General features: G+C 48.4%; 1 protein-coding gene across 1 annotated transcript in view; it reads left to right on the top strand.

Annotated features, from left to right (window-relative positions):
- Positions 1 to 14,536, top strand: part of dntt (deoxynucleotidyltransferase, terminal) — a 350,223-nt gene that overhangs the window by 99,335 nt on the left and 236,352 nt on the right. The window contains exon 7 of the mRNA XM_060926229.1: positions 13,147 to 13,279. Within this exon, the coding sequence (XP_060782212.1) occupies positions 13,147 to 13,279 (133 nt within the window). The remainder of the gene's footprint in view (positions 1 to 13,146; positions 13,280 to 14,536) is intronic.

Below are 14,536 nucleotides of genomic sequence, written 5' to 3'. Positions count from 1 at the left end.
CATCTCAAAAAAGTTGGGACGGGGCAATAAGAGGCTGGAAAAGTTAAAGGTACAAAAAAGGAACAGCTGGAGGACCAAATTGCAACTCATTAGGTCAATTGGCAATAGGTCATTAACATGACTGGGTATAAAAAGAGCATCTTGGAGTGGCAGCGGCTCTCAGAAGTAAAGATGGGAAGAGGATCACCAATCCCCCTAATTCTGCACCAACAAATAGTGGAGCAATATCAGAAAGGAGTTCAACAGTGTAAAATTGCAAAGAGTTTGAACATATCATCATCTACAGTGCATAATATCATCAAAAGATTCAGAGAATCTGGAAGAATCTCTGTGCGTAAGGGTCAAGGCCGGAAAACCATACTGGGTGCCCGTGATCTTCGGGCCCTTAGACGGCACTGCATCACATACCATACAGGCATGCTTCTGTATTGGAAATCACAAAATGGGCTCAGGAATATTTCCAGAGATCATTATCTGTGAACACAATTCACCGTGTCATCCGCTGTTGCCAGCTAAAACTCTATAGTTCAAAGAAGAAGCCGTATCTAAACATGATCCAGAAGCGCAGACGTCTTCTCTGGGCCAAGGCTCATTTAAAATGGACTGTGGCAAAGTGGAAAACTGTTCTGTGGTCAGACGAATCAAAATTTGAAGTTCTTTATGGAAATCAGGGACGCCGTGTCATTCGGACTAAAGAGGAGAAGGACGACCCAAGTTGTTATCAGAAACTCTTTCAGAATAGTTCAGACGCCTGCATCTCTGATGGTATGGGGTTGCATTAGTGCATGTGGCATGGGCAGCTTACACATCTGGAAAGACACCATCAATGCTGAAAAGTATATCCAGGTTCTAGAGCAACATATGCTCCCATCCAGACGACGTCTCTTTCAGGGAAGACCTTGCATTTTCCAACATGACAATGCCAAACCACATACTGCATCAATTACAGCATCATGGCTGCGTAAACGAAGGGTCCGGGTACTGAACTGGCCAGCCTGCAGTCCAGATCTTTCACCCATAGAAAACATTTGGCGCATCATAAAACGGAAGATACGACAAAAAAGACCTAAGACAGTTGAGCAACTAGAATCCTACATTAGACAAGAATGGGTTAACATTCTGTAGCGCGTATCGAGTGTGGGTGGAGCACAGAGGATGGCAGGACAGCGTTTGGAGGCAGACAGGCGATTTATTTTTACAACTTTTCAGTATGATACCGTTCATTCATTCACACGCACACACTTGTCTGGTCCCGGGTTGCGCTCCCTCTCCTCTCTCTCTGCCTCCTTAAATAGGGAGCGGTTACTGGGAAAACACACACACAAACACAGGTTAATTATCCTCAGGTGTCGCGATTCACCTTCCCCGGCTCCACCCTCCTGTCACAGACCGGCGCTTGACCACGCCCCCGCTGCCACATACCCCCACCGCCCGACTCAGGCCGGGCGCTCGTCCGGCCCGCAGCCGACTCCCCCCCCCCCTTGACGGGAGAGGAAGTCCGCCACGACCATCTGCGCCCCCGGCCTGTGGACCACCTTGAAGTTGAAGGGTTGGAGTGCCAGATACCAACGGGTGATCCATGCGTTGGCATCCTTCATGCAGTGGAGCCACTGGAGGGGCGCGTGGTCCGAACAGAGAGTGAAAGAGCGCCCCAGCAGGTAGTAACGGAGGGCGAGGACCGCCCACTTAATCGCCAGGCACTCTTTTTCAATGGTGCTGTAGCGCCCCTCACGCACCGACAGCTTCCGGCTGATATACAGGACCGGGCGGTCCTCCCCCTCCACCTGCTGGGACAAAACGGCCCCCAGCCCTCTGTCCGACGCATCGGTCTGCAACACAAAAGGGAGAGAGAAGTCAGGGGAGTGTAAAAGTGGCCCCCCACACAGTGCAGCCTTTACCTCAGAGAAAGCCCGCTGGCACTGCTCCGTCCACTGGACCGGATCTGGCGCCCCCTTTTTAGTGAGGTCAGTCAGCGGGCTGGTGACGTCCGAATAATTAGGTATAAACCTACGATAGTAGCCAGCCAGCCCCAGGAACTGCCTCACCCCCTTTTTGGTCTTGGGCCTCGGGCAGGCCGCAATCGCTGCCGTCTTATTAATTTGGGGACGCACCTGCCCGTTGCCCAAGTGGAAGCCCAGATACCGTACTTCCACCCGCCCAATCGCACACTTCTTCGGGTTGGCAGTGAGTCCCGCCCGCCTCAGCGACCTAAGGACGGCCCTCAGGTGTTGTAGGTGCCGCTGCCAATCATTACTATAAATGATGATATCATCTAGGTAAGCGGCGGCATAGGTGGCGTGGGGCCGGAGGACCCTGTCCATCAGCTGCTGAAACGTAGCGGGCGCCCCAAACAGCCCAAAAGGAAGTGTGACGAACTGGTGTAAGCCGAACGGTGTGGAAAAGGCCGTTTTTTCCCGAGATAATGGAGTCAAGGGGATCTGCCAATATCCCTTCGTCAAATCCAGTGTCGAGTAAAAGCGAGCCGTGCCTAGTCGATCGAGCAGCTCATCAATACGAGGCATTGGGTACGCATCAAATTTAGACACCGCATTGACTTTTCTATAGTCCACACAGAACCGGACCGAGCCGTCGGCCTTGGGAACCAAGACCACCGGGCTGCTCCAGGCACTGTGGGACTCCTCGACGATGCCCATTTCGAGCATGGCCTGAAGTTCTTCCCGAACCACCTTTTTTTTGTGTTCGGGTAATCTATAAGGACGGCTCCGCACTACCACCCCCGGGGGCGTCTCTATGTGGTGTTCTATGAGGTTAGTGCGACCGGGCAGGGGCGAGAACACATCCGAAAACTCGGCCTGCAACTGGGCGACCTCCGTGAGTTGGGTCGGGGAGAGGTGGTCTCCACAGGGGACCGGAGAGGTACGCGATGCCAATGACCCTTTTTGGATCTCCGGCCCCAGCTCCGCCTTCTCCGGAACTACCGACACCAACGCCACGGGGACCTCCTCGTTCCAAAGTTTCAGCAGATTGAGGTGGTAGATCTGTAGCGCCCCCTCCCTGTCCGTTCGTCTAACCTCATAGTCGACGTCCCCGACTCGCCGTGTGACCTCAAAGGGTCCTTGCCACTTGGCGATTAATTTGGAGCTCGACGTGGGCAACAGGACGAGTACCTTATCTCCCGGAGTGAACTCTCTAAGGCGCGTGCCCTTGTTGTACAGGCGGGCTTGCCGTTCCTGGGCCTACCGCAAATTCTCCTGAGTTAGGTGGGTGAGTGTGTGGAGTTTTGCGCGCAGATCCATAATGTACTGAATTTCGTTTTTGCTCGGTGAAGGTCCCTCCTCCCAATTTTCCCGCAGTACATCTAAGATGCCGCGCGGCTTACGCCCATATAATAATTCAAACGGGGAGAACCCCGTGGAGGCTTGGGGGACCTCTCGCACTGCAAACAACAAGGGTTCGAGCCACTTATCCCAGTTACGTGCGTCCTCACTTACGAATTTTTTGATAATATTCTTGAGGGTACGGTTGAACCGTTCAACTAAACCGTCCGTCTGTGGGTGATAAACGCTGGTGCGGATCGGCTTAATACCCAGTAGCCCATACAGTTCGCTCAGTGTTCGTGACATAAACGAGGTGCCTTGGTCAGTCAGAATCTCTTTCGGGATTCCAACCCGGGAGATGACGTGGAAGAGGGCCTCCGCAATACTGCGTGCTGAGATATTGCGAAGAGGCACTGCTTCCGGGTATCGCGTTGCATAGTCCACCAGAACCAATATAAAGCGGTACCCTCGTGTTGACCGATCTAATGGCCCGACGAGATCCATCCCAATCCTTTCGAACGGGGTCTCGATTAATGGTAGGGGGCGCAAGGGCGCTTTTGGAATGGCTGCTGGATTACTAACTGGCATTCGCGGCATGCCGTACACCACTTACGGACATCGCCGCGAATCCCCGGCCAATAGAATCGGGCCATTATCCGGGCGAGTGTCTTATCCTGCCCGAGGTGTCCAGCCATGGGATTAAAGTGAGCCGCCTGAAATACCAATTCCCGGCGGCTCTTTGGAATTAGCAATTGGGTGACTCGCTCTTTCGTCTGAGTGTCCTGCGTCACTCGGTATAACCTATCCTTCAAAATGGAAAAATAGGGGAAGGACGGGGTGGCGCCCGGCGGGAGCGTCTGACCATCGATTACTCTCACTTGGTCAAACGCGTGTCGCAGAGTCTCGTCTCGCGATTGTTCCAGTGGGAAATCCGCGAGGGATTCCCCAATAGAAAGAGGAGGGGCCGGTGGCTCCTCACTCTGTCGCGGAGATGATGTAGACGGCTCTGCGACCGCAGCTCCAGCCAAAGCGACACCGGGACCCTCCCCTGTTAACCGGCAGGACCCACTCTTTACTAGGCGTGCCATTAAACCCCGAAATCCCGGCCAATCAGTCCCCAAAATCAAAGAGTGGGTAAGGCGAGGATTAACCGCCGCCTTCACTATCGATTTCTCCCCTCTGAAATGTATGTGGACCGACACCAACGGGTAGCTGTGAATATCCCCGTGCACACACAACACCTTCACCCCTTGTGCTCCCCCCAATGCCTCGCCTTGCACCAGGCTTTGGCGGATTGAGGTCTGATTGCAACCTGAATCCACCAACGCCTGATATGTAGCCCCTTGTACACTTACCGGTATGCGATACACTCCGGCCCGATCGAGGGCAGCCTCTGGCGCGTCGGGGATCCGCACCACCGCCCCCACTTCCATCGCTACACACTGTTGCTGCAGGTGGCCCGGTTCCCCGCAGCGCCAGCAAACCGGCCCGGGCCTTCCCTCTGCAGCTGTGCTCTGGGGCTCACTCACCTGAGGGGGGGGAGAGACAGACACAGAATGGAGAAACGGGAGGGCACCACGGGTGCGGCGGGCCGGCTGGGGTGGAGCCGGCCCCCGCCTCCGCGGTGGGGGAATGGGGCGAGGATGGGACACGGGAGGAGGGGGGGGAGAAAGAGAGAGAGGAGAGGAGAAAGAAGATGCTGCCGTCTGCTGTCCTGCTGCTGGAACAGCCGCCAGATGATCCTCCGCCAGTCCCACGGCCTGATCCAGCGACGCCGGGCGGTGGCACTGGACCCACTCCGCGGTTCCAGCTGGTAAGCGGGCGATGAACTGTTCCAGCGCCACCTGGTCGATGATTCCCTCGGCGTCGCGATCTTCGGCCCTCAGCCACCGCCAGCAGGCGTCCCGGAGCTGCTGGCCGAACGCGAACGGGCTGCCGACTTCCTCCATCCGCAGCGCGCGGAAGCGCTGGCGCTGCTGCTCCGGCGTGCGCCCCACGCGCTGGAGGACAGCCCGGCGAAGGTCGGCGTAGGCCAGCCTGCGGTCGGCGGGGAGCTGTAGTGCGGCCAGCTGCGCCTCTCCCGTCAGGAGGGGGAGGAGGCGCGCCGCGCGCTGCTCCATCGGCCACCCCGAGGCTTCGGCGACCTGCTCGAACAATGTGATGAAGGCCTCGGGGTCGTCCTGCGGGCCCATCTTGGTCATGGTTAGGGGAGACGGGCCCGCGGCCGGGGCGCTGGTGGACCCCGCCGACGCGAGGAGACGCCGGAACGCCTCTCGATCTTCCTGCTGGGCCAGCACCAGGGCTTCAAAGCGGCGCTCCTGCTCCTTTCGGAGCGTGACGAGTGCCTGGTGCTGGCTCTGCTGAGCCGTGGCGAGGGCGTGGACCAAGTCCGCGAACGGGGAGGATTCCATGGGGCTGCTGGGTTGGTGCTCCACCTTGTCCCGGGTTTCGGCACCACTGTAGCGCGTATCGAGTGTGGGTGGAGCACAGAGGACGGCAGGACAGCGTTTGGAGGCAGACAGGCGATTTATTTTTACAACTTTTCAGTATGATACCGTTCATTCATTCACACGCACACACTTGTCTGGTCCCGGGTTGCGCTCCCTCTCCTCTCTCTCTGCCTCCTTAAATAGGGAGCAGTTACTGGGAAAACACACACACAAACACAGGTTAATTATCCTCAGGTGTCGCGATTCTGCCACTCACCTTCCCCGGCTCCACCCTCCTGTCACAGACCAGCGCTTGACCACGCCCCCGCTGCCACACATTCCTATCCCTAAACTTGAGCAACTTGTCTCCTCAGTCCCCAGACATTTACATACTGTTGTAAAGAGAAAAGGGGATGTCTCACAGTGGTAAACATGGCCTTGTCCCAACTTTGAGATGTGTTGTTGTCATGAAATTTAAAATCACCTAATTTTTCTCTTTAAATGATACATTTTCTCAGTTTAAACATTTGATATGTCATCTATGTTCTATTCTGAATAAAATATGGAATTTTGAAACTTCCATATCATTGCATTCCGTTTTTATTTACAATTTATACTTTGTCCCAACTTTTTTGGAATCGGGGTTTTATATATATATATATATATATATATATATATATATATATATATATATAAATATTTTGGTGCAAAATGGTGCATAGTGCAAGGATGACTTAGTAAATATAAATATAAATATACAGTGGTGCACAGAATGATGGTATGAGTGTGCAGATATTTCACAGTTGATGTTACTGATATTTGAGTCCGGTTTTAGCTGTTCATCGCAGAGACAGCCTGAGGGGAAAAAACTGTTCTTGTGTCTGGTTGTTTTTGCATACAGTGATCTGTAGTGTCTCCCAGAGGGGAGAAGTTTAAACAATTTGTGACCAGGGTGTGATGGGTCTGCAGAGATGTTACCTGCCCGTTTCCTGACTCTGGACAGGTACAGGTCTTGGATGGAGGGCAGGCTGATGCCAATAATTTTCTCTGCAGACCTTATTGTCCATTGCAGTCTGTTCTTGTCCTGCTTGGTGACCGATCCAAACCAAACAGTGATGGAAGAGCAGAGAACAAACTGAATGATGGCAGAGTAGAATTGTGTCAGCAGCTCCTTAGACAGGTTGAGCTTCCTGAGCTGGCACAGAAAGGCCTCTGCTGGGCCTTTTTGATGATGGTGACTGTGTTGGTCTCCCACTTCAGGTCCCGGGAGATTGTGGAGCCCAGAAACCTGAAGGTTTCAACAGCAGTCACAGTGTTGTAGGTGATGGGCGGCAGGGTGGGGGGCTCCTCCTAAAGTCCACTGTCATCTCCACAGTTTTGAGCGTGTTTAGCTCCAGATTGTTCTGACCGCACCAACAGACCAGCCGTTCAACCTCCCATCTGTATGCAGACTCGTTACCGTCTCGGATGAGGCCAATGACTGTTGTGTCATCTGCAAATTTCAGAAGTTTAACAGACGGGTCTCTTGAGGTGCAGTTGTTGGTGTAAAGGGAGAATAGCAGTGGGGAGAGAGTACACACCCCTGGGGGGCGCTAGTGCTGATCGTCCGGGTGCTGGATGTGATGCTCCCCAGCCTCACCTGCTGCTTCCTGTCAATCAGGAAGTTTATAATCCACTTACAGGTGGAGGAGGGCACAGTGAGTTGGGTGAGCTTGGTGTGGATGATGTCTGGAACGATGGTGTTGAACGCCGAACTGAAGTCCACGAACAGGATCCTGGCGTATGTCCCTGCAGAGTCAAGGTGTTGCAGGATGTAGTGCAGTCCCATATTGATTGCATCATCCGCTGATCTGTTTGCCCGGTAGGCAAACTGCAGGGGGTCCAGCAGGGGGTCTGTGATGTCCTTCAAGTGTGAAAACACCAGTCTCTCGAAGGACTTCATGACTACAGATGTGAGGGCTACAGCCCTGTAGTCATTCAGTCCTGTGATGGTGGTTTTCTTGGGAACCGGGATTATTGTGGAGCGTTTGAAGCATGAGGGGACTTCACACAGCTCCAGGGATCTATTGAAGATCTGGGTGAAGATGGGGGCCAGCTGACCAGCACAGACCTTCAGACAGGAGGGTGACACACCGTCTGGGCCGGGTGCCTTCCTGATCTTCTGTCTGCGAAAAAGCTGACAAACATCCTCTTCACAGATCTTGAGTGCTGGTGTGAGGTCAGAGGCGAGAGGAGGCAGAATAGCAGGGGGTGTAAATGGGTCTTTAATGTCTGAAGGGGGGGAGAGGTGTGAATGTGTCAAATCTGCAGTAGAACACATTCAACTCATCAGCCAGTTGATGGTTCATTGCAGTGTTGGAGGATGGTCTCCTGTAGTTGGTGATATTCTTCAGGCCTATCCACACTGATGCCAGATCGTTGGCTGAAAGGCTGTTTTTGATCCTTTCAGCGTGGCTGCTCTTAGCTGCTTTCACCTCTTTCGTCTGTAGGCCTCCACCTTGGCCTGGCGAAGCTGCCTGAGTTTTCCGGTGAACCAGGGTTTGTTGTTGTTGTATGTGTGGAAGGTCTTGGTGGGCACACACATATTCTATCCACATTCACTGGATATGAGCAATCGCGTGCTCTGATTGGCTACTCTACTATGAGGATATCAGCTCATATACTGTGAGTAGAGAAAAACAAAATGGTAGAGTGTGTTGCTGAAGCAACCGACGACAAAATAAAAACTCTAATCAAAAACAACCTCCCCCCCAAAACAAAAAAAGCAACAAAATATGGAATGAAAGTATTTGATGGTGGCATGGTGGTGTAGTGGTTAGCGCTGTTGCCTCACAGCAAGAAGGTCCAGGTTCGAGCCCCGTGGCCGACGAGGGCCTTTCTATGTGGAGTTTGCATGTTCTCCCCGTGTCCACTTGGGTTTCCTCCGGGTGCTCTGGTTTCCCCCACAGTCCAAAGACATGCAGGTTAGGTTAACTGGTGACTCTAAATTGACTGTAGGTGTGAGTGTGAATGGTTGTCTGTGTCTATGTGTCAGCCCTGTGATGACCTGGCGACTTGTCCAGGGTGTACCCTGCCTTTTGCCCGTAGTCAGCTAGGATAGGCTCCAGCTTGCCTGCGACCCTGTAGAACAGGATAAAGTGGCTAGAGATAATGAGATGAGACATTCTAAGGCAAGGCAAGGCAAGTTTATTTATATAGCACATTTCATACACAATGGCAGTTCAATGTGCTTTACAGAAGTAAAAACAAAAACAGTAAACAATAGAGAAATAAAATTACATAAAATAATTTTATTTTTATTCTAAAACAATTAATTAAAAGAATTAAAAGAAATTAAAAGAAAATAATAAGAATTAAACAATAGTAAAAATAAAATAATAAAATGAAGTAGTAGTTCAAATAGGATGAGAAAGAAAAGGAAAAAAAACCCAGCAGAATAGAATAAAGAATAAAATAGGATAAAGTTAAAGTAAATTTAAAACATGCAGAGAAGTAAAAATTATAAAGAATGTAAAGAAGACAATATAATTATTTAACAGAAAGCATCTGAGAACAGCTTGTGCCGCTTTTCCACTACAAACGCGGCTGAGCCGTGCCGTGCCGAGTCGAGCTGAGTCGAGCTGAGCGGGGCTGTTGGAGTTGCATTTCGACTACAACCGCGCTGAACCGTGCTGGCTGGAAGTGGGTGGACACATTGGGTGGAGTTAGCGAAAGTGGGTGGACGTCACGTGATGTCGTTAAGCAGCGCAAACAGTGACATCAGTGACAGTGGCGGAACAAGTCAGAGCCGGGCCGGGGGCGGGGCAAATGACCGGGCACTTTATTAAAGCTTATCATAACATCATTTTAGGCTACAAAATGTCCGCAACTGCGGTGTTTACCAATTTCAACACTACCGGGTGCAACTATGTTATTTAGTACATCAAATCCTTCAAACGAACATGTAACTCAGAAACAAAAAACATTAGGATACTGTACATGGCTCATAATAAAACATCAATAGCCTATACTGCGCACATTATTTGAAGGGCATACGAATGAGCGCTCAGAGGTTGCAACGGTGACAGGAAGAGTCAGAAATAAAAGGAGGGCGGTGCAAACCTCACTGAATGCACTGTGTTTACCAATTTCAACACTACGGGGTGCAACTATGTTAGTTTGTACATTAAGTCCTTCAAACGAACATGTAACTCAGAAACAAAAAAACATTAGGTGACATACTGTACATGGCTCATAATAAAACATCAATAGCCTACTGCGCGCATTATTTGAAGGGCATACGACGAGCCTTGCGCTCCGCGAACTCATCCACGATGCTCTGTATGTCACTGATTCAGTGAGCTTTTAAGCGGTATCTCACGACCCGAATAGTAAACAATAAACATGGAGGACATGGAGTCGTTAGTGTTGCTGGTCTTGGTGCTGTGGCTTGTTGTCACCGACAACGCTTACAGATACTGGCAAGAGCGTATAGATGAGGCGAGGCGCATAAGGCTTCAGAAATTCTCGTAATTCGTAATTATTCTTCTTCCGGGTTTGCGGTGTTTACAGATCCCAGTGCGCTCGCGGGGCGTGTGTGGGCATGTGAGGACACTCCTCCTCACCAATCAGTGCACAGGGGAGTGTCTGCTCACGCCCCCAACCTCACTCGGCACGGCTTGGCTCGCTTCAGCCCCACTCCAAAACGGTGCGAGTTTTAGGGGCTAAGCAGGGCTGAAACGAGCTGAGTCGTGCTGGTTTTTGGTAGTCGAAACGCGAGCCATGTCGGGCTGAAGTGAGCTGAAGCGAGCTGAAGTGAGCTGAAAAAGGGTAGTGGAAAAGGGCCATTGGTCTTTAGTCTAGATTTAAAGCTGCCAACAGCAGGAGCATTTTTAATGTCCTCTGGGAGTTGGTTCCATAGCTGTACTGCATAGTAGCTAAAAGCTGCTTCACCACACTTTGTTTTAACAACTGGTTTTAATAGTAAATTTTTCTGTTGCGATCTGGTAGATCTGATTGGGTTAGGCCGCTGCAACATATCAGAGAGGTAATTGGGCCCTGTACTGTACCATTTAGAGATTTGTATACCAACAGCAATACTTTAAAGTCAATTCTGTAGCTTACTGGAAGCCAGTGAAGGGACCTTAGAATTGGAGTAATGTGCTCTGTTCTTTTTGTTCGTGTGAGAACCCTCACCGCTGCATTTTGAACCAGCTGAAGTCGTTTGATGGTCTTTTTTGGCAAGCCTGTGAAAAGGCCATTGCAGTAATCAACCCTACTAGAGATGAAGGCATGTATTAGTTTTTCCAGATCATTTTTTGACATAAGTCCTCTTAGTTTGGAAATGTTTTTTAGGTGATAAAATGCCGTTTTAGTGATTGCTTTCATGTGACTGTCAAAGTTTAGCTCGCTGTCAATGAAAACACCAAGATTTTTAACCATTTCTTTAGTTTTAATCCCTTTTGTGTCAAGAATAGTGGTAATCCTGAGTCTTTCATCTTTTTTTTCCAAATAGAATTACTTCTGTTTTATCTGTGTTCAGCTGAAGAAAATTTTGTGACATCCAGCTATTGATTTGATCGATACACTGGTAGAGACATTCAAGGGGGGCATAATCATTAGGTGATAGAGCAAAATAAATTTGGGTATCATCTGCATAGCAGTGATACAAAATTGAATTTTTATTGATAATTTGCCCAAGTGGGAGCATATAAAGGTTGAAAAGTAATGGTCCAAGAATCGACCCCTGGGGGACACCACAGGTCAAGGACATTGACGTTGAGGAACAATTTCCCAGGGTAACAAAGAAGCTTCTATCTTTTAAGTATGATTTTAACCAATTGATAACTTTACCAGTCAATCCAACCCAGTGTTCAAGTCGATATAGCAGTATGTTGTGATCAACAGTATCAAAAGCTGCACTGAGGTCCAGTAATACCAGGACCGATGTTCTAAGCATTCTAAGCGGAAATGATTTTGTTGGACGTTTTGTATAAAGTTTTTATTGACTGAATTAGCAAACAAGAAAAATAAAAATGCTGTGTTTCTCAAAATCCAGTGAATGTGGATAGAATAAAACAATTGTTCCCACTCAATCTTGTTGTACATGGCTTATAGCCAACTCAGTGCTATGCACCTCATCGGCTATCAGCTCATATACAACTCAATTTCGTGGAATAACTGTTAATTATACAGGTAAATGTGCCATTCAATACATTTTGAGAGGCAAATGAGCAATGTATGGTGTATAGTATTAAAGAACTGTATATTTATGAAAAAATATATTTTGTGGCATTCCAACTCAAATTAATTCAAACATTTTTTTCTTGCATGAAAATTAATGCATGGTATGGTGATGCTGCTGCTTGTTATGTATAAAGTGGATTTAAGAGTACAGAGCGGGTATAGAAAGAGAGTTCATTAGAAGAGGCGTAAGTGGTTACAGATAACTGGGATTAACTGTTCTCGGCTGTAATAGAGGTTAACAGCATTGAGACATTTTCAGCCACAGGAAAAAAATATAAATAAAAGCACTTAACTACCAGCTGGAGGAAATAAAAATTACTGGGCCTCACTCAAACTATAACAGGGTGAACTTTTGTCTAGGCTGCTGCCATATGCAAGCTTGAAGATGATTGTAGTGCTAACAGAAGATACATAATTAAGATAAGCGCTTTTGCTTAGTGCTTTAGATTTGGAATTAAGAAAATGTGTTGAGGATTTAGACACGTCTATTAGGGTTATATCAGTCTCTAAAGGAAATGAAGCAACATACGAGCTCATATAGATAAAGAAGCCTCTATTTGTCACATACACACTCAAGCACAGTGAAATTCATCCTCTGCATTTAACCCATCTGAAATAGTGAACACACACATAAGTGAGCAAGGAGCACACACCCATACCCAGAGCAGTGGACAGCTACCGTATGCTACAGCATCCGGGGAGCAGTTGGGGGTTATGTGCCATGCTCAAGGGCACTTCAGCCCAAGGCCGCCCCATGTTAACCTAACCACATGTCTTTGGACTGTGGGGGAAACCTGAGGACCTGGAGGAAACCCCCACAGACACGGGGAGAACATGCAAACTCCACACAGAAAGGCCCCCGTTGACCACTGGACTCAAACCCAGTACCTTCTTGCTGTGAGGCGACAGACCTAACCACTACACCACCATGCCACCCCATAAACATTCTCTGCTCATCAGAATCATTTTCCGCAGTTTGAATGTGTTGATGCTCATGCCCTACATACAGTATGTTGTATGTGACACTCGTACCGTATGAGCGCCTTCTTTTTTTTCTGTTCAGTGCACAAGATGTTTTTCCTCAGACATTCATAGTAAAAAAGAAATGCACATAAGCCTCACCGCCTGCTGTTTTGTGATGCCTGCTGATTTAATTCAAGAGTTCAACAAGTATTGTTGTTACTTAATTGCTGAATTAATTTTTTTGTTCCCAGGATTCCAGTATTATGAAGACATCTCAAAGCCAGTAAGCAAAGCTGAGGCTGAGGCAGTGGGTCAGATTATAGAGGAGATTGCTAGCTATTTCAGTCCGGATGTCACTATCACTCTGACTGGAGGTTTCCGCAGGTTAGTTAAACAAAAGATCAACTTATTTTGCATAATTTATTTTCACAGTTGCATCTTCAGTATTGGACAATGAGCTTGGGACAAATAAGAAATGCTTTAGCAATTTTAAACAAAATATTTCAGTAAAGAATACTGAGGTGAGCATGAACAAAAACAACATGAGCATCTAGAACTAGAAAGCTATTCAGAGATGAGTTGTGTACACATAGTGAGGATTTAAAGGTGACATATTATAGCCCTTTTCCACAAGTCAACACAGTTCCCTGAGGTTTTAATGAAATGTCTGTGACATGCTTTGGTCAAAATACCATAAGGATAAAGCACAACAGCTCCCTTCTCAGCCTGTCTAAACACCCCTGTTCAAAACGGCTGATTTGACTGCCTGTTCCTTTAAATGTTAATGAGTCACTGATCACCCCACCTCCCCTCTTTCATGGGCTAATCAGGTAACACTTTCATCATGAATATTAATTCGCAAAGTCAGTTCTCAAGCCAGGAATGGATATACTCAGATGAGGGGTGACATAATTCTAATGCACTCCCCTTGTGACAGAGAAAGGGGAGACAAATTTGAAAAGCTTGTTGGATGATAAGTTTTCTGAAATAGGCAGCACAAAAAAACCTGACTGAGCATCTTATTTCGGAATTTGTGCATACTCCAGATACCAAATGTATGTGCACAAGCACTGAAAAAGTGAGTTTTTCATAATATGTCCCCTTTTATACTGAAATCATTCTCACTGGTGTTCAGACCTCTCTGACCTTCTCTACAGTTGCATCTGAGTTGCGGTGATGGGGTGAAGTTTCTGAAAACAAAGATGCGTCTCAGACATGGGCGTCGCCACCATTGAATGTGAAGGGGACGTGTCCCCTTCACATTTCATAATTCTTCGTTTGGACCCCCCCACATTTAACATAAAATATTAGTTCACCCAGCGCCATTTCTATTGCTTTGTGAAAGAATCCATTCCACTTGATCGATAAGAGAATACACATACCAATGAAAATCCACTCCGGATTTTCTGGGCGTTACCTACAACAACTCACCGCACGAGAGTGAAGTGAATCTCAGTGCAAGCAGAGAAATGTTGGTGTAGCTGCTCGAAAGTGGAGGAAGTGACGTCAACCCCATTGCAACCTCACAATGTCTAGCTTTTGCTAAAACCTTATTCTTTTGTTATATGCCCTCAGAATTAACCCTAGGCCACGTTAAATTAATGTTCAACTAAACAATGAAATAAGCTTAGTCTAATGGGG

The sequence above is a fragment of the Neoarius graeffei genome, chromosome 7 (assembly GCF_027579695.1).
Source record: "Neoarius graeffei isolate fNeoGra1 chromosome 7, fNeoGra1.pri, whole genome shotgun sequence".
In the NCBI taxonomy this organism is placed as follows: domain Eukaryota; kingdom Metazoa; phylum Chordata; class Actinopteri; order Siluriformes; family Ariidae; genus Neoarius; species Neoarius graeffei.
This window is presented reverse-complemented; position numbering and strand designations above follow the sequence as displayed.